This window comes from Lampetra fluviatilis, chromosome 24 (assembly GCF_964198595.1).
Source record: "Lampetra fluviatilis chromosome 24, kcLamFluv1.1, whole genome shotgun sequence".
Classification (NCBI taxonomy): Eukaryota; Metazoa; Chordata; class Hyperoartia; order Petromyzontiformes; family Petromyzontidae; genus Lampetra; species Lampetra fluviatilis.
In genome coordinates this window covers 3,200,304-3,226,495 of record NC_136298.1, presented here as the reverse complement: position 1 = coordinate 3,226,495, position 26,192 = coordinate 3,200,304, and the positions used below count along the sequence as shown (strand labels likewise).

At 46.8% G+C, this 26,192-nt stretch overlaps 1 protein-coding gene across 1 annotated transcript in view; it reads right to left on the bottom strand.

The window, feature by feature from the left end:
- Positions 1–756: 756 nt before the first annotated feature.
- The window catches only part of PRKCSH (PRKCSH beta subunit of glucosidase II), a 94,528-nt gene continuing 69,092 nt past the window's right edge, over positions 757–26,192 (bottom strand). Inside the window, exons 14-17 of the mRNA XM_078867520.1 lie at positions 23,984–24,058; positions 13,320–13,419; positions 4,528–4,688; positions 757–2,476 (exon numbers count right to left, since the gene is read on the bottom strand). Of these exons, the coding sequence (XP_078723646.1) occupies positions 4,542–4,688; positions 13,320–13,419; positions 23,984–24,058 (322 nt within the window). The 3' untranslated portion in view covers positions 757–2,476; positions 4,528–4,541. The remainder of the gene's footprint in view (positions 2,477–4,527; positions 4,689–13,319; positions 13,420–23,983; positions 24,059–26,192) is intronic.

Sequence of the window (26,192 nt, the reverse complement as noted above, 5' to 3'; positions counted from 1 at the left end):
TATAATCGTAAATCTCGAAAAACTACTCGCTTCTAAATCTTTTGTAGTATTTTTTGTATTACTTTAGTATAAATACATGTTAATTTTGATTCTTGTGTTTTTTTTATGACTTTATGTGAACGAAAACACACAAATTCGCTCGTTTTCTCTTTGAAAATAGGTAAAATTCTAAATATCACTGTCCTGGTCACAAAAGCAAAGCTTGTGGAGAATTATAGCCATTTTCTATACTTTTTCGGCATAAGCAATTGCGAAATAACACTTACTACTCAGGAACAAAATTGTGTTACATAGTGTCATGCCTCGCGTACAGATATAGATGTAGAGGCTGGCCCAAACGGCATGACACGTCGGGCGAGTTCACCGATTTTAGCAAATATTCAAACCGACTTCCATTCACGTTAATGCACAAATACTCTCTTGAAATGAATCTTGGACTTTTATGTTTAACATTACAGGTTTCAGTCTTTGAATATTCGTCAATTATGCTTTGCCTCAACTCATTCAGTGTGCTTGGTCGAGTTTTGTAAATAATGGATCCGAGGCGATCCCCCACAGGCAGAAGGGAAAAAGACATTAATACAGCGATGACAATAGATTAAATATTAACTTAAATAATAAACAATAAAATGTTTTAATGCCAGTGTTGAAATAAGGGAAATAACCCTGTGTTCTGACTTTTGGGCCAACATGCATATATACACACACAAACCTGAAATTACTTTAAATCACAGTTGCAAACATTCACTGGAGCAATTACCCCACCAGCATCGACATTTATTCCACAAATCAACGGACGACAGAGCTACACCAGTGCCAGATCGATACCCGGACTCGACAAAACAATTGGATTTCCCGTGAACAGAACACGCACGCCAGCAAAAGCATTCGCAAAACACAGTCCCACACACCGAAGAGTTCACAGGATATTCAAGGGGGTGGTAAAACTGCAAAGTGGTCTGAAATTTGATTTTTTTTTCGTCAACAGATGTGCGACATTAACCACAAAATTAAAGGAATGCAAGTTTAGGATTGCAGGTCCAATCATTATCTTTAAAAGGAAAAAAAACCCACACCTGCCCCAACGCGTCTTCATTACGCCGTGACAAATTTGAATAGTCAGCGCTCTGGGTAGACTGCACGCAGGCTGATTACAACTTCACTAAATGAACAAAAATAGTTTGTATTCACCGACGGGGGAAGATCGGACGTTGGGGCCATCTGGTCTCGCTGGCGATTTTCAACGAGCTCTGGGGCAAAGCGTAGCGGCGAGTTCGCGGTCTCGAGCCAGTGGTGGAAATTCCATATTCCAATGACAGGGTGACGAGATCCTCCGTAAGCCATCCAATTTGTATTTATCCCGACAAGTGGTAGAGGCTCACAAAAGTGGTGCTAACATTAATGACATCGGAAGATGACGCTGATGAAGATGGGATGGATGGATCTAAGATGCTGACGGGATGTGAAGGGTGGAAGATGATGGTGATGATGCTGACGAGGTAAGAATTAAATGTAAAATTATCCTGATGGTAAATGTGTAAACTCTCACCATGATTTGAAGCCGTAAGTCATTCATGCACTTTAGGAAGCTTTTGAAATATGTGGCCAATGGATTGGCACTGTGGGGGTTCCAGAATTCAACCAAGAATCCTCAGGTCACAAGTTCAAATCCTCAGCGAGCATCGATAACAACCCATCATCCATTCAGGGATCCATAAAACAAAGTCCCGCTCTGTGGAAAGCCAATCGTGGGCACCCCATGGTTGAGACTGAACCCCAACATTGTGATGTGGGATTTCCACCAGTTGCTGGAGGCTACCAATGAAGACGAGCATCAGCACCGCCCCCCCCCCCAAGTGCTTACTGGAGAGAACAGAGGCGCAAAATGTTTTGACTTGGTACCATAAAAAAAAATTCCACCATCTTAGGCAACGCTAAGGCATCTTCATGAACATTTATTACTCAACACCGCTGCAATCCACATTGTGTGTGTTGTGTGCGTGCGTGTCCGTGGCCTCCCCCGCCAAAGCATACGGGCAACCAATGGCTTACGGTGGTACGGTGGTAGTCTGCGACTCGGTGAAAGTCAAAACCACTGTCATTTTGGTCTCGATAACTTACACAAGTGCGCCAGGCGAATGGACTAAAACACAATTTATTTTAATTTCTTGTCTTACTTCACAATTAAGTCAGCAAAGCGGTATGGGCATATTTTGACCAAATAAACATGCCTGTATGCAAAAAAACAAACAAACAAAAAACACTTGGAAAATGTTAACTTGGGTCTGCTGACTTGTCGTGCGGAGCATAGCAGCTCGATTCAGTGCAATGGACTTGACTGTGTGGCGACCAGTCACTCGAGATGTAGAATTGTATCATGAGGAAACATGAATCTGAGTGGAATGAGGGACAATTTTGTTGCCTTGGAAAAGAAAAACGACCGACACCTTTCCCGCGTGCGGACTCTTCCAGCGACCTACAAACACACGGAAGAGAAGTATGAAGTTAATCGACTGAATATGATTAATGTCCAATGCAAATGTATGTTTTGAATGTTTTTCTTAAAACATCTCACTGTTGAAACGAGCTGGCAGACAAGCGAGGGGGGGGGGGGGGGGTTGGGGGCAGGTGCACCCGCTGCCAGTCTCTGGAAATTCACCATTCCTATGGCGGGGGCCAGAGCAAGGAGGGAACGCCGAGAGGAACGCCGGCTGCCGAGAGGGAGCTGAGCAAGCAACTCGTGAGTCGGTGCTGGCTGGATGATTACCAACAACAAATAACCGCGAGAGGCAGCTTGTGGGCGCCTTCAACCAGCAGTGGATCACAGCCAAAGAAAACGATGATGTTTGCAAGGAGGCAGGGGGTGTCATTCTTTCAATACGACAAAACCTCAGCTCAAATCCTCACAAGTTGGTACCTATTTTATGAACCGCAGAGAGATGATGTTGAAATTATTTCACACCGTGCGCAGCCAACCGTGCGGATCGGAGGTGCGGCGGGGGGGGGGGGTGGCGTCAACTCCCCCCCCCTCAAACCACCCCCCTCCCACCAAGAGGTGGAGTGTGAACGCGCAACTCTTTCCAACTGTGAGTGGAACGCTCTGACCGCCACGCCGCCCCCCCACACCCCCCCAAGCCGGAACGTACACGCGGCACAAGCGAGACGCGGCGTAAATTGCACCGCGCGTTGGGAGCAATTGCCTTAGTCACTGGGTGACGTGACATGACCCTCCCCCCCCCTACCCCCAACCCCAGCAGCCCAGGTTGCCTCGGCAGGGCACGGGGAAATTCGCGAGTATTTTCGCCAACTCGGAATCATTAGCGTAATTGTTTCTGCGTTCCATTCCGTCGCTGCGGGAGACGCGACCTGTTGTTGTTGCTGTTCCATCATAAAATTTGCACGCGGACCCAAAGGTCACGGAAGCCTCCCGCACCTCGGCGGTCGCGGGGCGGAGGGAACGAGGGCGAAACGACGTCGTTCGTTTCGACGCGTTCGTCGGTAAACGTCAAGACCCTCGGTGCCGCCATCTCAGCACGAACTCCCTTCTAATAGAGCTGCCGCAGAGAATCTCTCTCGCTACGGGGACGGCATCCAGCGTTGAGGAGCAATGAAGAGGTCTCTCTCGCCGGCAGTAGTTGTTGTCGTTGCTCTCGTTGCGGTGGTTGGAGGAGATTTAATATTTTTTTTCAACGTGAATTCCACAGGAACAGGGGGAGAGAGACACGCAAACTCAAAATAGACAGGCGTCAGGATCGAACCAACAGCCTCCTCCCCCCCCCACGTGCGGTGGGGTTCAACATACATAACGTACCCGCATAACGCCAGCGGTGAAGACGTGAACCTCTCCTGGGCTCAAACCACAAAAGTTGGACTCGGCTAAACGTGGGTGGCTGGTGCAGCGAGTGATCACCGTCTGCAGTCTGTGACTCATAATTGATTTTTTTCGGGTCGGATCGGTCGCTCGAAGAAAAAGTGTGTCGTAAAACCCTCCTGCACCCCTCTCGCAGGCAATGAATGAAGATGTCACAAAACAAACGTGCCAATTTGTTTACCCGCCCGGTTATGTTGGGGGGGGCGATCGACACACATTGAACGATTGCTCACGGACGTTTTGCTGGTCGTTACAACCGGCATCATCAGGCAGTTGCCAAAAATCTGAAAATGTCCTTTCCCGTTTTGGGCCTCAAGTCGGCGGTGCCATGTCCCCAATTTACACATGCAGCAATCTCACCCAAAAATGTATTTAAAACTTGGCCGTGAAAAACCTGCGCGCGGCACTGCACAACTCCTGTAAAGATGATCCAACAAAAACACTAAACTTTGGTCCTCTGCCGTGTTTCTTTTCAGCACCTACGCAATAAAAACAAAAAAAACTGGCCAAATTGACTGATGATTTTCACGAACTTCAACAAAACAAGGCAGACCGAGAAGCACCATTTACCAATATGATGGTTACCACGGGGTAGGGGAGGGGAAGGAGGGGCCAGGGTGGGGCAGGGGCACGAGGGGGGGGGGGCTTTTGAACACCTGAAGAGAAGTAATCACAGCTCCGTGTGCTTGTCAGCCCACTTGTCTCCTCCCGCCATCTCCTGGCACAGCGCTGGCGTCTGCACCTCCATCAGGTACTCGCAGCGCGACGGCTCCGACGTGGACACCACCACCGTCTCCTTGCCACAAGACAGCTTCACCTGGGAGGCGCGGGAATGAACGATGGGGCAAGCGGTTAGCACGCCGCGCAACAAAACCGGTGACCACCTCCCCTCCATCCCGACAACTAAACAAAAAAACACCTTTAAAGAAATTAATTTTAACTCGTGTTGGGGATGAGAGGGTGATGATGGTGAGAGGAGAGGGGAGAGAGGGAGAAGAGAGACCGACGGAGCGAGCAGAAGTGAGCTGCATGCAGGAGCAGCGTCTGTTTTCACGGGGGGCGGGGGGGGAGAGGAGAGGGATTCAGAGTGGAGGTGACAACACGGAAGTCACGTGAATGCCAGGAGGCTTGAGCTGGATTATTTACTTATTTGTATTGTTTCATATTTAGATTTCATACGTACACGATTATATGGACATGAGCAGTCACCATGCTGTACAGTTGCTTCAAAGTGCAAGAATAACATATCGTGAGTTGTATCGATTGTGTACATGTGGTGACATGGGTCACTATGGCGCGTAGCGCTGGTTACTGGTAGAGAGCAGCATCATGGGTGTAATAGCCTGGTCTAGATTTGAAGCTTTCGTGACTGCAAGGATTCATACCGTTAGTTTTTCATACAAAAAACCTAAGAGTATGTAATAGCCTGGTCTACCAGCAGGGAAATTGAAGTGTGCCCTGGAGGTAATTTGAGGATACAGCGGCCGGTCTGCCAGTAGGGCACGTGATAGGCACGAATGTCGGGGAAATGTGACAGAGGGGACACGTGGGGCAGAGCCCAGAACCTTCTGGTAGGCTCCACAAGGGGGCGTGGCCGAGGGCGGAGCCAGGCCACGCTGGGGAGGATAAAAGGGAGGCCCCAACGCTGGGTCAGGGCTGCTGCAGTTTGGGAATGGAACCCGTCGTCTTCACAAGCCGTCGTCCCCGTCTTCACCTCCTCGTCAGTGTTGGGTCAGGCAGCGTGCCGGCTGTCCTGACCCTTATCTAGTTATCCCCTATACTGTGGAAAGTGTAGAATAAACGTGTATGCCTCCTACTGTTAGTGTCTCTGAAGTGACTCACTACACATGATTGCATGCGTGACGCTTTGTCATGGAATATTCGAGCGATTTGAACGTCTGATGCATTTGAACGTGCACGCGTCCGCACGTAACGAGTCGGCTGGCCGGGTCACTCTTGGAAATAAGAGCGACAGAGCTCGATGGTCTTGGGGGGGGGGGGGCGAGGAAAAACTTCCGACTTATTCTCACAAAGGCCCCTTGCGGATTATTCACGAGCTCGAGGCTCACAGTGACAGATTAGAGCAACTTTAGGGCTCTTTAGGAACAAATGCAAACTCCCAAAACTCAGAGATGTACGAGTAAGAGCGTTATAGCTGCGGGAAAAAACATTCATTATATTTTTATATTTTAATATCCGCTCAATACCAATGGCATATTATCTACCTTGTGAGGCTTTCATGGGCAAATACATGTTTGACATTATCATGAGATATCAGAAGGAGGCAACACACATCATAAAAGTCACAGATATATGTACAGTATTCCCTCGTTTAACGTTTTTAATCCGTTCCACGAAAACGACCGTTGGCCGAAATAAATGTAAATCGAGGAGAGAGCCGTTTCCACCGCCTCAACAGAAAACAAAACATTAACAAAGCCAGTCGAGGTCAAGACGCTCATAAATGGGCCATGCCGATTGGCTCAGGGCATGGTTGAGCTCCAATTACGAGCGCTCGGATTGGCCGTAATTGGCACCCCGCGTGCACGACGTACAAAAATGTACCCCGTTGATAAAAAAAAAATGTTTACGTTAACCGAAAAACCGTTAACCGATGTCACCATTAACTGAGGGATTACTGTAAACGCAAACACCACACTCACTTTCCACACATGCACACACACAAAAGTGTTGCTTGAACTTGTGCATGTATGTGAACTTGTAAATGTTAGAATGTCAGGCGGCACACGTTCTGCTCGCTGACAGTTGAGACAAGCGTCACGCTTCACGGCCTGCCAAGACAACCGTTCGACGTTTGGCGAAATTGGGTTTTGAAGGGAAAGAAAATAAGCAAGCCGAAAGAATAAATAAAAATAAAGCACCAGCTCAGCCACACACACACACGGACGGACGGACGTGAGCAAGCACCTTGGAACTACCAATATTATAATCCTCAGTAGGTTGCCTTTTAGTTTGGCTCTTCCAGTCCTGCCTGGGCAATTCTATTGAACCTTCAAGAATCTTGGGCGTTATCCACAAAATGTTTTCTTACTCACACCGCCTCAGCCGATTGTGCCGCTAGGATTGGTGAAACGACGGCGCTTAATGATTTTGCCAGATTTCACCCTACGTTTTGAATTGCTCGCTAGTTATTATGACGACGACGACGAGGACGGTGAAGATGACACTTCACGCTCAACGGGACTCGGTGATGATGAAAGCTATCTTCCCTTTCAGGTCAGACAGCAGCCCAGCAGGATCTAAGAACACCCTGCTGATGAGGCACATGGTCTATCCACTGCTGGAAGAAGGCCTCCCCAAGCCATCACCATCTCTCACCGTCTTGCGATGCAGGAATCCATTTAACCTGTCAACTGCTTCAACACCTGCTGGTAGAAAACAATCGTTTGGGAGAATGTTGACTGAAAATCATTTTAGGAGGCGATTTTGTTGAATATTTTGAAATTATCACAGATTCTGGTCAATGTATTTTATTTATTCGTTTTTTATTAACATCAGTCCATCTTGACGGTGAAATAAGTCACGCATGCATTTCGATTCGTATTGATTGTATGTGCGGTCTCAGCATAGTCGATTCACCTTTGTAAATGGTTGTAACAATTTGTGTTTAAGACTTTGCTTTGCGAGAGCCCCGATGAACGCTCGACCATCCACCGAATCAAATGGTCCATCAGTCAAAACGGCACTGACATAACAGAACTTGATACCCATTCGTCTCCCCTACAATCTGATTGACTGATGGCATGCACGTGGTCGACAGTAGAAATCCAGCTCGTGAGGTTAGTTGGCTCTCCAAATGGACCATTATTCAGTTCCCCGTGATATTCACCGACGGTTTATCGAGCCGAGATAAGGGGCTAATGGGGCTAATCCTTCAAACCAATTCTCTCTCTCCCTTCTGGAAGGAAGGAGTGAATGAAGCCGTCAGCCTACGATAGCGCCATTTCAATTTCAAGCGTAAACATTAAGGAGATGCTCTGCCAGTGTTGGTCCACCGGTTGGTCCCGCTTCTCCGATGATGCTCCCACCTGCTGTGTATGCACGTGTGTTGAATTTCTCTCACACCTGGGCTCATCGGAGGCGGCCTGTGAGCGTTTGCTCTTTTTCACACTGCGAATTGGAGCGGTCATACCTCTTTAGGTCTGACGTACGAATGATCACCCCTATCCACGTGACAAATGAACTGCTTCAAACAAATTGAGTATGTTAATTTCTTTCAGCTATCTGCACAGATTTCCTCCAACTCACATTCATCAATAAACGGCAATAAATAAGACTAATACAATAGTCGCGTAGAGTGACGTCTTTTACCATCATGATCGTCCTCGTCATCATCTTCATAAATCCATTATCATTAGCCCTTTCCCATTCCGATGATGTATGTGTACATCATCTGTTTGTCTTCCGATTCCATTTCGATGACGTATGTGTGTATGTCATCGGAACGGAATCGATTCTGAATGGAATCGGAATTAAAAGGCTACGTGGAAGAGTGTATGGCACTGTGTGGCGCCAGCTATCGTAGAGTGTGGTCGTGCCACTACGGTTCTCTGCGGTGAGCGCGATGTCTTTAAAAACAACGGCGCTTCGCCCCTCTAAATAAAACTACTGCCGGGCCGCTCGCTCGATCGAGATTCAGCGGTGAACGGGACCCCACCCCGCAACTTGCAGAAGTCTCGGAATGGGAAATGCACCAACCGATTGACGTTTCAGCGTCGTGGGGATCTTTGAGAATCAGGTTTCAGAGATGCCTTTGAAGTCGGTGGTAGGAGTAGAAATATCATCTCTAAGCAAGTTAACTCGAGATCTCAGACTTCTTACATTTAGATGCAATATGCCGAGCCCTTTGCCATCCGTGAACTGACAGAAATGGTCGCACTTTAATGTGTTTTTTTTGTGTTATTGTTGTCTATTCCATTCGTGAGTTGGAGCAAGATGTGATTTGGGGTACGACGGGTCCCGATTGGTTGAACAAAATGGCTGTGTTCAATTCCGAGAGACTTGCTAAAGGATCAATATTGCATTAGAGGTGGCTCATAAAGAAATAGTTGCATCTCGACTGATACAAGCCAAAGGGATTCATATTTAATGTATTTATATTGGTGAGGAGTGGTCTCCAGATGAATTCAACGAACTCAATGAGTAAGGATGGCCAAATGCAAAATACTTTTTTTTTTACTTTTGCATAAAAAGCATGTTCATATATAGTCATGGAAACAACACTTGCCACGTAAATAGCGTAAAACGAATGGGTTTAAACAAGTAAACCGATCAATTTTTTAAAGTAGAAACACATCAGTGTTAGAAACACTTTGAATGGATGAAAGCTGAGTAGTTGGTTGTAGGGAGAAGGGGCGACTGGCAATATCAGTACTGGAGCTCAATACTAGAGCTCCATGCTAGATCTCGGGCCTGACATGCGATTGTTATTTTTCAGAGTCTTTATTCAGACGAGTGGAATACGATGAGATATGCAGCTCGTTTTCACAGATGTCCAGCAGGGCCAGGTCGGCAAAGTCTCAGTGTGAGGCTGCGTCTCTGTGTCAATTCTGTGTGCCTCTACGCGAGTCCATGGGTCCCTGATCGACGCTTTGTGTGTCCCTGCGCTAGTCCATGGGTTTTGAAGCCTACTTCGCCATCAGGCATCATTCTTTCCTGACTGCTCCTACCCTAGAGGGAGGTGGAAAAGCGGGCACATGGGCAGGACAAGATCGGGGGGTAACCACGCTCGAGTGTGGGCAGCGAGGGAACTATGAGGTAGGCCCCAAGCGTGCATGTCAATTGAACTTTTTTCGCACCATACATAGCCAACCGTGGTAAATCGGCGCATGCACGGCGCCGTACAGCTCTCCGCAAAGGCGGCCCGGCACAGCGAATTGAAGCCTCCCTCCGAAGGCCGCCTCTCGTTCCCTGACGGACGCTAGGTTCCTGGCCTCGGGAACGTGCGACGCACGCCACGCACGACACGCACGCCACGCACGCACACATGCCCGCGGGGAGTCTGCGTCCAGACCCGGCAGGCCGGTTAAGGCCAGCGGAGTGTCGGACCTCCGGCCTACCCTGGCAACCGCTGGATCAACCGGAGCGCCTGTGAATCTCTGCTGCCGAGGAGTCACACACGGGCTTCCACCGACCGGACCGGTGGTGTGGCTACACGGAAAAGCAGAGAGCTGGGGAAGCTACCACAGTGAGTGACAGAGATGCCACGGAAAGCCCCCTACACGTTTCAATCCGGCCTTCCCATCGATACAAAACCTCTTGGGGGGGGGGGGGGGGCACGCAGACTGGGGTCGCGCTCCTTGACGACAGTTTTCCGCGATCGTACCCGCAGCGTGCCTTGCCGGAGGGCACGAAGGCGCTGAGTGGCGGTGCAAGGGTCTTGGGGGGGGTGGGGGTTCAGCGTCTCGGGGGGGTTTAGGGAGTCTGAAGGGGGTTTTTGCGAGCCTACGAGAGCCACGGCGCCTCCTGCCACGCGCACCACCAAATAAGTAAACTTAAATAAAAGACACGGCTAAAAATAAGAAATCACGCCGTCTCCACGGGAACACCTCATTTGGGTTTGCGGGGGGTCACGTCGCCTGGCGGCAGGGTTCATCCCCAAACCGCCGAGCAATGGGGACGGCGGCTATTGAGAGAAAACGAGAGCATTTTTTTGGTTATTTACCGCGCGTTATTGTTCGGCATATTCAGGCCATTCTATTTCTACGGACCCGCCCGCCCGCCACCGGGGGTCACGTTCGCCGAGACACGCGTCAAAACGAAGCACGCTGCCTCGTCTCGCTGAGCGCAGGAAGGCAGGAAGGCCTCTCTAGCTGCCACTCTCCCCCTAAACGCAAGGGCAGCTCCCTGCAGGGCTGCCTCTGTCGTTCCCCATCTCCCTCCGTCTGTCTGTTTTATGTCCTTGCATCTCCCTCCCTCCCTCCCGCTCCCTCCTCTCCATCTCTTCAACCGTTCACCTTCGTTCACTTTTCTGTCGTCCATCTCAACGATTGCCTCTCTCGCCTTCGAGCGTCTCCGTTAATTAATTGGGTCCCTTAATTTTTATTTGAATTACCCGTCCATAACTCGCGCTATCAATCACTGGGTTTTCAATTACAAGTGGGAGATAGTACGCCACTTATGTGAATGCAAAAATGTATTCTTGCTCTCTCATGCACTCTGTCCTAACCACATTTGCTCAAAATAAAAAGAGGCTTAGGAATGTCTTAGTTTAAAGTGGGTTTAAAAAAATAAAATCGTATTTATTTTATTCGTTCAATGTATTTAGCAACACGTATTATCTTAAGTTAATGGCGCTTATTTCAGCAATGGCGTGCACACACGTAACATGTTACATGTGTATAAATATTTGGCAGTGGTGTCGCAGTGGTGAAAGTTCCGCGACATGAACCCAGTGATCCGGGTTTGATTCCTGGCCATGGATAGCTTCATTGCCAAGTACTACCTGGACCGGTGCTGGCACCGGCATCTCACCAACCAATACTCACCAGTGGTGAAGTATGATCAATCAAACACCAACTAGCGACATGGTGTATGGGGGAGGGACCCTCGTTCTGCAATGGATTAAAATAATGGCGAGAAAAGATACTCTTGTATAACAGTATTTCTCACTTTTCCGATGTGTAGTCATTGTGAGTAGTCGTTAAGTTTTGCAATAAAATTTCTGGTATTTCTCACTTTTCCAATGTGTATTCAATGTGCGTAATCAGTTAACTTCTGCACTTTGTCTACTGCTGCCGTTAGTGTTTTGCTGATGCTTGTTAATGTTTTGCAATAATGTGCCATCTCACTCTTTCACAGTTTGTTATATGATCGTCTATTTAATCCCAATTAAATTCTAATCATGTCACAGTCAAGAAGAAAAGGGGGGGGGGAGGAAACACACCATTTTCGGAACTGTCGCAGGGAGCGGCGTTACAAACGCAATATAGTCTTCTCAACCGTATTGGCAAAAGGCAAATGAACTGAGCTGAACCTTCTCTCGAACGCTATCGTTCCGTAGCCGTGAAGTGTGTCTCATCCATCATGAACATTATCTGTGCAGCTGCATCAACAGCAGATATTTGTGGAAAAGGGAATGATGGATAAAAGCTCATCCCACCGCGCCATCATTATTTAGGGACCCTCTGGAGCGTGTCGTTAGCGGAGGCATCGTTTGTCTCTTCCACGGTGCGATTGATAGTACGTGGTCAATGGTAGAGAAACCTTTCCCAAACTCATGGCTACGCCACCCAACTTGGAAAAACCCAACAAATTATTTGGTGCTGCTGCTGCTACACATTGCCAGTGGTGCACAAGCAAAACAAAATACAAAAAAATCTAAACACATTTATCAATAACACTGCGTGTGGTCTTGAAAGTAAAAATATATAGCAGGTGACGTTTTGCGCAATGGCCCTTCACAGCAAAAAATACAGAGAGGCCAGTAGAGAGGCAGAGTGGATAAGAGTTGGAGCCTGCACTTATTTACATTATGGGGCCTCATAAAAATGGCATTTTTACAAATATTTTCTGATAACCGGTTCTTAAATTGATGAGTAGTTACCTATTAGAAAGCTCTTGGGTCACAAACAACCCCTTCAAAAAAACTAAAATATTATGAAACAAACGAATCTATACTACAAGTACAATTATAAAATGTTACTGGCACATTGCATTGTGGAAAGGATTGTTGTTGCTGAGCACAAGATACAATCCTTTTAGCAATGCAAACTCTGAAGGCCACTCATTCAATTTCCCAGTTGGCTATCATTTGAGTATTTATATTTGAGACAGGGATGATGATCCCAGTTAGCCAGTTGCCCGGCGATTGTGCACGGGAGATCCGTGGTACCGTGAGCAGAGGAACAACATGAACAAAAGACAAGAACATTGCAGAGTACGAGTACAGGGTCCTCGAGGAATACTGTACAATTAACAAAGGTAGTTTCATTTCTTTAGAACTGCTTTTCATGTTTAGTGTTGTTGTCCTTCCCCCCGCACCTCCGATAAGCATTATTGGCTACGTACGGTGCATAGACGTTCAACATATATACATACATTGAATGTATGGCGCCACCGAGGCGAAATGTTAACTACTTCGCCTGATATACAGGAGTTCGTGGATTCGATCTCGACCATGACGCCTGTATTTTGGAGTTTGCATGTTTCTTCCCATGCTCGTGTGGATTTGTCTCCGGGTCCTCCGGTTTTTTCCCTCCACATTTAGAAACACGCGTTCAAGAGTATTTGGCTGCTATAAATATCCACGTGATAAGCCACTACACGCTGAGCTATTATCATTTGTGGCCAGGTCGCTTCTGAGAGCTATAACAGCTTGGTGGGCCTTACCTGGTAAACAAAAAAAAAGATTAAGTTCGTAGCAGTTTACATTGAGGGCGGGGAGTGAGGGGTGGGGGCGGCAGCACAAGAACACTCCGCCACTAACCTTGGTGGAGCGGTTCGGCCCCTGCCAGCACGACATGCCGTGCTCGTACTTCATGGAGCCGTACTTATTCCCATCGCTCTCCACCCACGAGCCCCACGTCCTGCGAACGGCGAGGAGGAGTGGGGAGGGGGGCGGGTGGTGGGGGGGGGGCAGGGGGATGGGGGAAGAGGAGGAATAACAAATCTAATCAAAACAGAGCCGCAAGGTGCGGACGTACAATCTACAGGCATGGCATATCGATGAATATTTTCTGGTTTGCTGGTAGACTTAGGATGAGGCATACGCTGCTGGTAGACACAGCAATGGCCAGAGGTTTACTGGATGCGGCATGCCGGTTGTGGAAATTAACTTCTGGGCTGCCGATCCAGCCACACTCGGCTGGAATTGAACCCCACCGAGAGCACAAGTCACTGGGTTAGTTCTTAAAATGTGTCCATGGTCCAACGAAGACCAGGAAGATTGTGAACTTTGTTCAGTGGCCAGGGAACTACATCAATTCCACATTCCAGTCCGGTGGGATGATGGGTTTGAGTCGATCCGCCACGATGGGAATTTAAACTCGTGATCGTCAACTCTGCAGCCTAATACATATAAATGTATTAGGCTGGATATACTATTACAATAAAAGTTATAATAAGCTACAGTTCTTGGATAATCGCCTGCTGAATTAAGGCCTTCCGCATGCTGTGTCAGTCATGGTGGTTGTTTGACCATACTTCACCACACTGGTGAAGGTGGTGGAGGGGGGGGGGTGTGTTCAGGACCGGTTCAGACATCACTCGACATTGCTATTAGCCATGGGCCGGAAATGAAACTCAGGTTGCTGGGTTCATAGCGAAGTGCGCTAACCACTGCACCACTGCTCTCGCTCACAATGTAAACAGTGAAATCAAATTTCATGGTTTGAATCGTATCCACACCAACGCTATTCCATTAGCGTAACTATTAACATTACTCAATGCCTCTATCTAGCTTGGATTGGCCACAGGCAATGTAAAATTCCACAGATGCACGTCACACATTTATACATATAGATGTAAAATCCCTGCCAAGTATTTCCGCAGTTCTTACTTCCATTGTTTTCATTGCATGGGTACTGCCATTGACAATGTAGTGATAGCAGCCAATCACCTGCCGACCTCATTTTGACCTCTCACCGAACACATAGACGGATTGCATGGACGGATGGACAAACCCATGAGCAACTTATAAATTAGAGGAAGAATTCTCGAAAATGCCGCTGACAGCATTTCAAGATGTTTCAAAAGCATAAATAAAACATAACCCAAAGAAATCTGCCAGTAAACAACTTTGTGTACAGCCACGCAAATATACAAGACACATTGTGACACTTAAACACAATATAAACATTGAGCAATAAACACGTTTTGGGTTGGTCCTGTCTCTTTTAGGGAATTCAATATTGGGGAGGTAAAATATTTATATGTTTTATGTTTGAAAATTACACCCTCACTGTAGCATAAAAAATAAATCCAGAAACGTCATCGGTTGTTCAAAGTATCAGTTTTCAGAGCTACGGTACAATAATAAAATGCTTCAGATGGTACGGTTTCATTTTGCACGTCCGTTATACGGAGAGACCGGCTCCCACCATCGTTCCGTGGAACTTCAACCGCAGCTGTAGGTAGCCAATGGAAAAGAGTACTGCTCCATTGGCTATAGTACAGAGAGACACTACTTTCAATTGTGATTTTTTTTTTTGCGTGTGTGCCTGTGTTAGGGGTGCATATAATATGTCGTGAAATGAAATTATGTTGCACAAGCTCAACGAACCATTGCAAACAATGAATCTCAAGAGACACTAGCCCTGTTGAATAAAGGGAAACTCATTATAACCATTAAACGAAGTGCAAACATGACAATCAAAACACACATCTCCCTTTAGCTTCAGAGACAAATTACATTAAGTGGTGATCACCTCGATTTAAAGCTTTCGTGACTGCAGGGATTCATCTTCTTGGTTCTTATCGACAGACCTGTTCTTCACCTGAGGACGGCTGCTTGCGTTGTGGCCGAACCGTCGTGAGAATAATTTTATTATGTTTTATTTGTATTATTGTATTATTTCCATTCTACGTGACTTCACCGAAAGAACCAAGAAGATGGTGATCACCTACTTGGGGTGAGGAGCCCACACGCGCTCGGCCACCTTTGTCTTCCCAATGTTGTTGCCGATGACACCACAGTACACCAGGATGTTCATTTCAGGCCGAGTCAATATCGAGGGAACATTCGGGCGAGGCTCTGATGCCAATTGCCACTGGTGAAGAAAACTATGACCAGGAATGTCACAAAGGGATGTTGGGACTGTTGGTCAGTGTTATGCTAACCACGGTGTCACTGCTGCCCAACTCCCCTTAACAAACGGGCACATTTGCCCGCATGTGAAAAGGAAATTATCTCAGGTGCTCAACAGAAATGTCTGAGACGTAGGTTTGATTCCGGGAAGCTACCTGTAATGAAACCGTGTTCTTAAGATGTGCGAAGCCAGAACGCCAGGGGACCGCACAAAGAGACCAACACATGAGGTTTGGCGTTTTCATTTTATTTGGCTGAATTTGACCGCCATGCAAAGACCGTGCTCGCGTAGCGGGGCTGGTTGGGAATGCGCTGCCCCCTAGCGTGGACAAAAGAGCACTTTAACCGATTTCAAAAGCTGCCCTGACACCGTCGACCGTGGGGTGATGCACGGCTCTGCGAGAGACCCGGGCGCATCCTTCGTGTCGTGCACGATGCGGATTGCGCAGTCTCGATAAAATAACAACAATGCATAATCGTGTGCGTGCGCACACGCAGACATCCCAAAAGAAAGAAAAAAACACAAAAGATCCCTGTTTAGCCGCACAAGACGGTGCTGTTAGCGAGCAACTATGAAGGCTGACAGGACCCAAGCACCACGGTTCTTGGCTGCCTTTGTCTCCCCAATGCCAACGCTTACCCACCGCGCCGGACACTAATCGAAGGCTGGGTCAGCTTACGGGAAGATCGGGACCGCTTCGGATATATAAATTCAATGCTAACTGATGTCATTCCATCAGAAATTGAACCCGGTTGATCAGAACTAGAACAAATATGGATCAGGATTGTAACACATTGCTCGCACCACTGCTTCCCGACTCGTGGATTACCAACCTGTCTCGGCACATCTTTAGGTGAGCTCAGCCTTACTGAGGACCTTGGGCAGTGTGCAAACAGCACCAGAGGGACAGAGGCGGCCAGGGATGGTGCCGGTCACATCTACCCCGCTAAATGCTGTGCTGGCCTTAATAGGTGCTCACAAACAGCACTTGCTTGTACGGTACAGTCTAGGGTTCGTTAGGAGACCTTTGTGCGCACACACAAGCGTAAGTGCACACGCAAAAAACAAGAAAACAAAGATCCCCGTTTCGCTTTCAACAGACTTCTGGGGCAAGTGCTGTTGGCGAGCACCTATGAAGACCGGAATGACGCACGAGGGAGCGGGTGGCCGGCACCACGCCCAGCCGCCTTTGTCTCCCCCTAGAGGCGATGTTTAGACGTGGCACCAGGTACTCATTTGAGGCCGAGTCGACCTGGGGAAGCCCCATGACCCGCTAAGATAACTGTCACCTGGCGTTGGCCGTAAGTGGGAATCGAACTCCAGCTGTCGGATTCGTTGCGCAGCGCTAACACCACTGCGCCACGACTCCCCACACGCACGAGCACGCACGCATTCTCAAACACACAGGTAAAAGCATTCGACCTTGGCCACCGGCGAAACGCGGCAAATTAAACCTCGATGCGGGTATGTCACGCAATCGCACGAGCATTCTGCCCCACAACAATCCTGACACACGCACACACGCAACACACACACACGTGCCTAAACAAGAAAGCATTTTAATCAGTGCCTATTATCTGTTATGATACATGGATGAGCAAGCATGGACGCTTGACAAAACAAAATTAAACAAATGCTGAAAAGTGTGAAAACAAACAACAGAGTTGAAGCAATTTTGGACTTCCATTGAGAGATGGCGAGAGGAAATACGTGGACCAAGAAACGCATGCAAGTCAGAGTTCCTCGTGTTGTCTTCCATGGTTTTATTTACAATTATGCCGTCAGTCCATGAGATAAAAAAAAATATGTCAATGTTGGAAAACCTCACCGTGAGAAGTGCATGTCCCAATGTTGGAGATTGGCCCATGAAAGTAAATATCAAAGAAACTCATCTGAGAATCATTCAAGTCATCGTTTTATGCAAAGTCTACGGGGTAGAATTTGCACATGCGCCGCTAATTGGTTAAGCAACAGGGCCTGTATTTTTTAAATCGTAGCTCTGGCCTTGAACCAAATTAAGTGCAAAACAAAAAAGGAGAATTACGTGTTCTTTGTGCTACCATTGGTGATCCCGCTGAGACCACCAACTCGTCACACTTGAAGAAGCCCTTTTAATCACAATTCAGTCAGTGTACACAAGTCTGAAAGGCTGTGAGTCTCTATGCGAGTCTGTGGTCTTATATACGAGTCTGTGGGTTTCTATGTAAATCTGGTTCTATATGAGAGACTATGCATCATAATGTGAGTCTGTGGTTCTATATGTGAGTCTGTTGGTCTCTATGTGAGTCTGTGGGTCTCTATGGGAGTCTGTGGGTCTCTATGGGAGTCTGTGGGTGTCTATGTTGTCTTTGTGAGTGTATGGGTCTCTATGTGAGTTTGTGGTTCGACATATGAACCTTATAGCGGGACCCCAGGGTCCCATAAGCCCCCGGCTCTCGCATAAACTGCGTTGCGACGTCATTTTGTGTCTGTTGAAGGCGAACGATATGGCAATCGATTCCTCTCGACGAGCTCTACACGATGCGCTCATCAAAGTTTTGTTTATGACTACGGCATTCGTCCTCGCTGCGCTTGGACGACACGACAACAGAACCATCCGCGACAGGTGGGTCGCGGCGTTTATGTGCGCGACGGGACGGAGTCGCCAAAATAAATAAAATAAATTGCTATTTTGACTTCCATTTATTCGGGACCCCAGGGTCCTGCCATAAGGTTCATATATCTGTGGTTCAATGTGAGTCTCTGCGTGTCTAAGGGAGTATTTGGGTCTCTAGGGGAGTCTGTGGTTCTATATATAAATCGTTGGTGACCAGGTTGAGATGACACCTGGTTTGATCACAGATACAAGCAACCCAAGTTTCAACCTTTTAATATTGATTTGAAGCTTTCGTGACTGCAGGAATCCATCGTTATCAGGTGGGACAACCACAGCAGTTTTTCTTGCTGTGGTTGTCCCACCTGATGATGATTGCTTGGGTTGGGATCGAAACGTCGTGATCTATTATTTTTATACCTACATGACTTTACCGAAAAAACCAAAGAGTATTTCAACCTTTTCTCTAACTATGCCGATGTAGCACTCTGACACAGCCATTAATAATCCTCGAGTCACCAAACAACCTCAAGCCATTTAATAAATAAATGTATTTAACGCAGCTAACCTGTTTCATTATAAATCACAAATTCCACGAAAATTCGTACTTAAATTTTAATATTCATTATTATTCAGATGACAATAAAAATGTTGGCTACACCATGCAACTTCACCAGCAATTAAGAGCCCATGATTCATTCCATTATGCAACTTACTGGCATACGGAAAAACAAAACAGTCTCTTCCTGACCGATGGGGGGGTGTGGGAGGGGGGAGTCCAATTTAATTTTCAGATTCTCCCACACCGAGACACGGAGCTATGGAGTAGCGAGTGCGCGCAAGCAGTGCAACTGCACCAGGTGCTAACGGGGCTGGAAAAGCCCAAGCGCCGGACTACGCAAGAGGGTGTGGATTTTGGATAGAGGGCCCCCCCCCCCCACCCATTTCACTCCTTGCACCGGAGCCCATGCCGACCACGCTGCACCACTGCTCCAGGTACCACGAGGTTCAGTTGTATTACTCTTTGGTTTTTTCGGTAAAGTCACGTAGGTAGGAAAATAAAATAAATTAAATCACGACGTTTCGGAGGCAACACAAGCTTCCGTCTTCCGGTGGCACCGTCACAGCAAAATTACTGTATCAAGTGGAGAGAACTCTAAGAGACACGAGACTATAAACAGGTTAAGGGGGGGGGGAGCCAGGAGGGGCCGTGAGGAGGGTTAAGTTAAGCCTCCTTTTGTTATGCTGCAGGGGGTTATGGGAGGGCGCCGTGTGTAGGCGATGGAAAGTGGTTAAAAAAGGGGGGACATCTAAACAAGAGGCAGTATTTAAGCTGACAAACGGGTTGCCTTGCAGTGTACTGCAGTAAACTATAAGGCTGCTAAAGTTAAACTTGGGTTTAACGTGGTTAAAAAATGGGGCTAATCAAGCTGGGAATAGAAAACTGGAAGAAATACGAATGGCTGTACAATTATAAGGCAGCTAAAGATTTGACTTGGTTGATAACATCTTTCCAATGATTGCTCAATTTGAAACCATCCTCTCGGTTGAAGTTGTGTCTATGTTTGTATATCTGGATAGCGTGTATCTGTACATCTGTACATCGCGAGGCTTCGCTTCCAGATGGCTTACAGCTATGAATGATCTTTATCTCAAGCGAAACCTAAGCACATCTTCTGAGACCTACTAAAATGACAAATCTAGTACTTTTGTATTGAAAAGGAAAAAAACATGAATTGTCAATCATGTCCCAGGGGTTCAATAAACGAGGGTCTCAGGCAAAGTTGCGAGAATAACGAAATGTCGTGCAACCTGCCTCGCCGAACGGCACAGTGGCACAGCGACGTGACGCGCGGAACGAGCGTCAATAATGACGACGCGACGTCACGGACACAATGTACGTCTCTGAATCAGCTCTCAAGCATTACGTCAATCACGTGACTTCTGCGAGGCCACCCCCACTCTCGAGTCCCTCCCCTCCCTTAGCCCCCTGTGCGAACAGATGCCACTCCGTGTAGCAGCAGCGCTTCCTCCGTCTCCACAACTTTCCTAATCATTTGGAACAATCTTAATTTTAGAACTTTCGTGACTGCAGGAATTATTATTTGTTTCTTTCGGTTAAGTCACGTCTAAAGATAAAATAATAAATTAAATTAAATAATAGAATATGACGTTTCGATTGCAACACAACCAATCATCATCAGGTATAATGAAATAGCGACATAAAATCTAACCAGAAAACTATAGACAGACATATCAGCAGACAGATATCACCAAGATACATAGCGAGAGCAACACAGGTAACTGAGAGGGGTGATCGTCTCTGTGGGGTGGCCTTAAATAGACAGAGGGGGGGCGGAGGCAGAGAGAGGGAGGAGGGTTAGAGAAAAAATTAGCATATCAATGAGTGGTCAACAGACGTGGTGCTGCGAATGCTATGGCACGGCAAGCAAGCCTGAAAATCAGGAGAAGGACACACTAAAATTAAATAACCTAGTAAAATATCGAAATGTAATGCAATACAACACAGAGATTGTTCACACTTAAATTCTAACTTAGCAATCTTTGAAATACGTAATCAACCAGGCTATGCGTTAATTGCGTGTTGACCGACCCTCTGTGTTGTATTACATTACATTTCGATATTTTACAAGGTTATTTAATTTTAGTGTGTCCTTCTCCTGATTTTCAGGCTTGCTTGCCGTGCCATCGCATTCGCAGCACCACGTCTGTTGACCACTCATTGATATGCTAATTTTTTTTATCTAACCCTCCTCCCTCTCTCTGCCTCCGCCCCCCCCCTCTGTCTATTTAAGACCACCCCACAGAGACGATCACCCCTCTATGTTACCTGTGTTGCTCTCGCTATGTATCTTGGTGATATCTGTCTGCTGATATGTCTGTCTATAGTTTTCTGGTTAGATTTTATGTCGCTATTTCATTATACCTGATGATGATTGCTTGTGTTGCAATCGAAACGTCGTATTCTATTATTTAATTTAATTTATTATTTTATCTTTAGACGTGACTTAACCGAAAGAAACAAATAATAATTCCTGCAGTCACGAAAGTTCTAAAATTAAGATTGAACCACTTCTACGGGGAAGTTTCAAGCTTATCTTTTTTCTCTCTCTCTGGCGACTTGTTTTCTCTGCCTGTGTCCTCTCTTTAGATTGTTCACACTTAAATTCTAACTTAGCAATCTTTGAAATACGTAATCAACCAGGCTATGCGTTAATTGTGTGTTGACCGACCCTCTGTGTTGTATTACATTACATTTCGATATTTTACTAGGTTATTTAATTTTAGTGTGTCCTTCTCCTGATTTTCAGGCTTGCTTGCCGTGCCATCGCATTCGCAGCACCACGTCTGATGACCACTCATTGATATGCTAATTTTTTTCTCTAACCCTCCTCCCTCTCTCTGCCTCCGCCCCCCCCCCCCTCTGTCTATTTAAGGCCACCCCACAGAGACGATCACCCCTCTCTGTTACCTGTGTTGCTCTCGCTATGTATCTTGGTGATATCTGTCTGCTGATATGTCTGTCTATAGTTTTCTGGTTAGATTTTATGTCGCTATTTCATTATACCTGATGATGATTGCTTGTGTTGCAATCGAAACGTCGTATTCTATTATTTAATTTAATTTATTATTTTATCTTTAGACGTGACTTAACCGAAAGAAACAAATAATACATTTGGAACAATTTTCACATTTCTTTTCCATGCCTTTCTCCTTACTTCCCATACTTCCTCTTCTCTCATCTGTTGTCTGTTCCTTTTATTCCACGCATCGCATCCTTCCCGTGGTGGTGTGCCATGGATGAACGCTGACGGTGTTTTACGTACATTCACGATATTGCCGTAACACTTTTTATTTGTATTACTTAGGAATCCCAGTTTTCATCGGCAGCCCCCTAGAATTCGACAAGCCAAAATAAGAGAACTGTTCTCTGCAGCCCTACTCAGCTGCCTTGTTTTATTTAATGCCCATCATTGACCAGGAGGAGACCATTATATTCGCCGAGTAAAACAAACGACAAAAGGCCTATCTATGTACTCGTATCTGTACGCTTACCTTCAGTAAGGAGATTGCTGGGTGACTTTCGATGACAAACTGACAAGAGTGATTGCCTTCGCTGCTTTGCACAACACACCGACTTACTGGCCTCTGATGGCAGACTGGTATCTCTGATACAGTCTTAGATAAAAGACCCTTAAACCAGGCTCCAAAAGAGCCTTTAGAACAAAGATTAAAATAGCATCCTCTGATGGGGTTTGCGGAAAATCAGCGCAGAGCAGTTTCGAATGTAAGTTCAGACAGACTGGTCTCTGACTTAGCTTTTAAACAACAAACTGACAAGAATTCTAGATTTGAAGCTTTCGTGACTGCAATGATTCATATTCTTAGCCACCCACACAGATTCCTACTTGAAACCGAATTCCCACCACCACCCATTTCAAAAGAATTCTCTCATCAAAATGCTATACCACAGAGCCCATGGCATTGCTGACCAACACCACCTGGCCGGTGAATTAAGACATGTACATCGGGCCCTCAGGATGAACGGATACTCTGACCGCACTATCCGCCACGCTGTCTCTCCCACCATACAGAAACAACCACATGAAACTCCGACCAAAACTATCACGTTGCCATACATAGCAGGCGTGACCAAAAAGATCTCCAAAATTCTAAACAAACATAAGATCCAAGTCCGATTCAGTACAGTGCATAAAATCCGTGATCTGATTCCATCTGTGAAGGATGTCGTTCCTGACTTACAGTATCCTGGAGTCTACAAATTGAGTTGCATTTGTGGTGATTGCTACATTGGAGAAACGAAACGTCATGTTTCTGATCGTGTCCGCGAGCACAAGTCAGATCTGAAACACGGCAGAACTGATTCTTCGGCCGTTGCCGATCATTGCTACAACTCGGTGGGCTCTCATGAAATTGTATTTTCCGAGACCAAGGTTCTCTGCAAACCTCCTGGCTACCATCAAAGGTTTGTACACGAAGCCATACAAATATACAAACACAGACATAATTTCAACCGTGATGACGGTTACAAACTGAGTAATCATTGGAAAGATGTGATTAACCATGCAAAAAAGATTTAACTACACTTATTTGCCAATCTTATTTGACAGACAACCATTACTGTTTTACCATGTTTAGTGGTGGTCTTCTTGTTACAGGTTGAGTCACAAACCGCACCTCTCCATAACAAAGGCTCAGCCTTTGTTATGCAGTCTATTCTTAGTCTCAAGCCTCACCTTACCATATTAATAATAAGTATGCGGCCCTTGCCCCACCACCTTCTCCAACCATTATATAAACGCAGTGGTAACTCCTGCAATCTCTCATTTACTTGATACAGCTGTCGTGGCTGTGACGGTACCACCTGAAGACGGAAGCTTGTGTTGCCTCCGAAACGTCGTGATTTTTATTTTTTATTTTATTTTACTTTTTAATGTTTTTACCTACGTGACTTTACCGAAAAAAACCTAAGAATATAAACTGACAAGACTGCGCTTTCTTTAACCCTTTGGGCAAAAGACTGCCTTGACCAGCCTCTGATGGGATCTTTAGGATGCAAACACAAGCCAGTCTGATGGGGTCTTTAGGCAGCAGTGATAGACTGAGCCCCTAATGGGCTTCATAGACCCATATCCTCTGAGCAACATTATCTTTAAATGCCATTGTAAGATACATTCCGATGTGCCTAATGGAGGGAGTGTCACTCACCCAAGGCTGGTGTCGCTGCCTCCATTCTTGGGCTTCTGTGTGACTCTGTCAAACGGGCACAGCTTGTAGACATACCTGCAAACACAAGGAGGAATTGCAGCACACAAAAAACACGCAGAGGGCACTTTCCCCGCGTGCACAAATATATATATTAAAAAAATCTTGTTATGTATGAAAAATCCTGCATAGAGCACTTTGCACATGCAGCTGTTTTGGGATTAACACCCCTAAGCCTTGCTCTATGCGGGCTGTTAAACTGAAAAATGTTTAAAAACAAACAGCGTAAAATATACACATATATAGCGCTGCATTTTTTTGTGGTAATGCCAAAGCTTTTCGCACAGTCAACAAAACCAATGATATACGGGGGAACAAGAGGAACGTACGAACCGGGGAACAAAATCAAATAATGTATTGTTAAAAATATAAATGGTCTTCGGTAGGACACAGCGTCACGTACGGGGACGTGACGACAGCTAAAATGAAGAGCGTGCCCGGCGGGACGACAACAAGGGAGACGGAGCGATGGGATCGACTCGAGTGCGGCAGTGAGATGGAGCGCAGCATCGCAGGACCACGATGGGATGGATGACGATGGCACAGGGAGGGGCCCTTCACAACTAGCGGTGGATAGATTATGGCCATTGCTCAGCCATCCACGCGTGGCAATGAACGGTGGATGGAGACAGCTGCTCCCAAGGACGACGGCAACGGTCGACTTCCCCCACGGTGCGGTACGCGTAGGCATTGACGAGCACCGCGTCCAGAGGGATGACGATGGGCCGAGTGAGAATCGACTCCAACCCCCGACCCCCCCCCCCCAGCTGCCGATGCCGCCGCTGTCGCCGTCCCGACTTCAACTCGAACTCGCGACCTTTGGACCCGCGGGAGGTCAAGCGCTCGAAGCAGATTTCCGAGGCCGGATATTGAAATGAATAGCCATCACGCAACCGTTGGATCGGTATCGCTATTCATTAAAGTGGGACAACAAATGGCCTTGCAGCCTTCGGCCAAGATATTCACCAACAGAGTGTGATACAGCCAATTTCAACACATCACGGCCCACGAATCGGCAGCCAATACTAACGCACAGATACAGATCTTTATTTAACCAGGCAAGAGCCCATTAAGATGAACATCTCCTTCGCAAGAGAGACCTGATATTTGTATCGACGTTGCGCTGCTGTCATCCCGTGCTTGGGAGGATGGCTCTGTGGATCACGTACAGAGATAGCTGAATGCATGTGGGATTCTAAACTGGGAAGGCAGTACAACAAGTGGGTTGCTTAATTGACCACACAGATGTCTAGCCCCTATCCTCCCTCCTATGTGTGAATTTCCCCAGGCACTCCAGTTTACTTCCACATGCCAAACACTTGTTAGAGAACTGGTTGAGTATTCTAATACGAATATAAACGTACAGACAAATTATGTTCATATCCACTGCTAGATGAGTGCCTCCCCATACCGTGGTGGGTTGTTGCTACCCATTTGACCAGACTGCAGCACGTTGGTCAGCGCAGGCCGATGAAGGTGATGGGAGGATGCAAGTGGAGGAAAAGTAGAGTACAACGATATCATGTGCTGCACTGCCCACAACAGCTACATTGCCTATAACACATGCGATGCAGATTGCCACCCACACAAGCACCACACAGGCTCAACCCCACTCTGCTTATGAGATCCGATGAAATCGGGTTCATTTCGGGTGATATGATCATAGGCTCCTAATGCATGACCCTGCTAAGAATGAGTCTTGACACTCTGTGAGGATTTCATGGTCGAATAAATGAAATTATTTTTATTATTATATTGGATGGGTCGAGATTGACTTCTTTTAACAATAACAGCACTTATTGCGACTGCAAATTCAGATTCCAAGGTCAAGTCGAAACGTGTCCGTGCACAAAACAAGCGGCGGCGGGCAAGTCCCGAGCCGGTGCTGGAAATTCCACATTCTCACGGCAGGAGCCAAGCCGCGCGTATCAAACAGAAAAAAGCACCAACGCCACCCCCGTTCATGCTCCGTGGACGATGTTCAATGGAATCCGTACGTCTCGCGAGCGGATCCGCCCACCGCCCTCGCAGAAAGCGCAAATTCACGGAAAAATTCCCCGACGTGCAACAGCGGGGCCCGCCGGGCCATCGACCGCGCAACCAAGTCGAAGCAATCCATCGCACGTAGGAAAAAAAAAACGGCGCCGTTTCC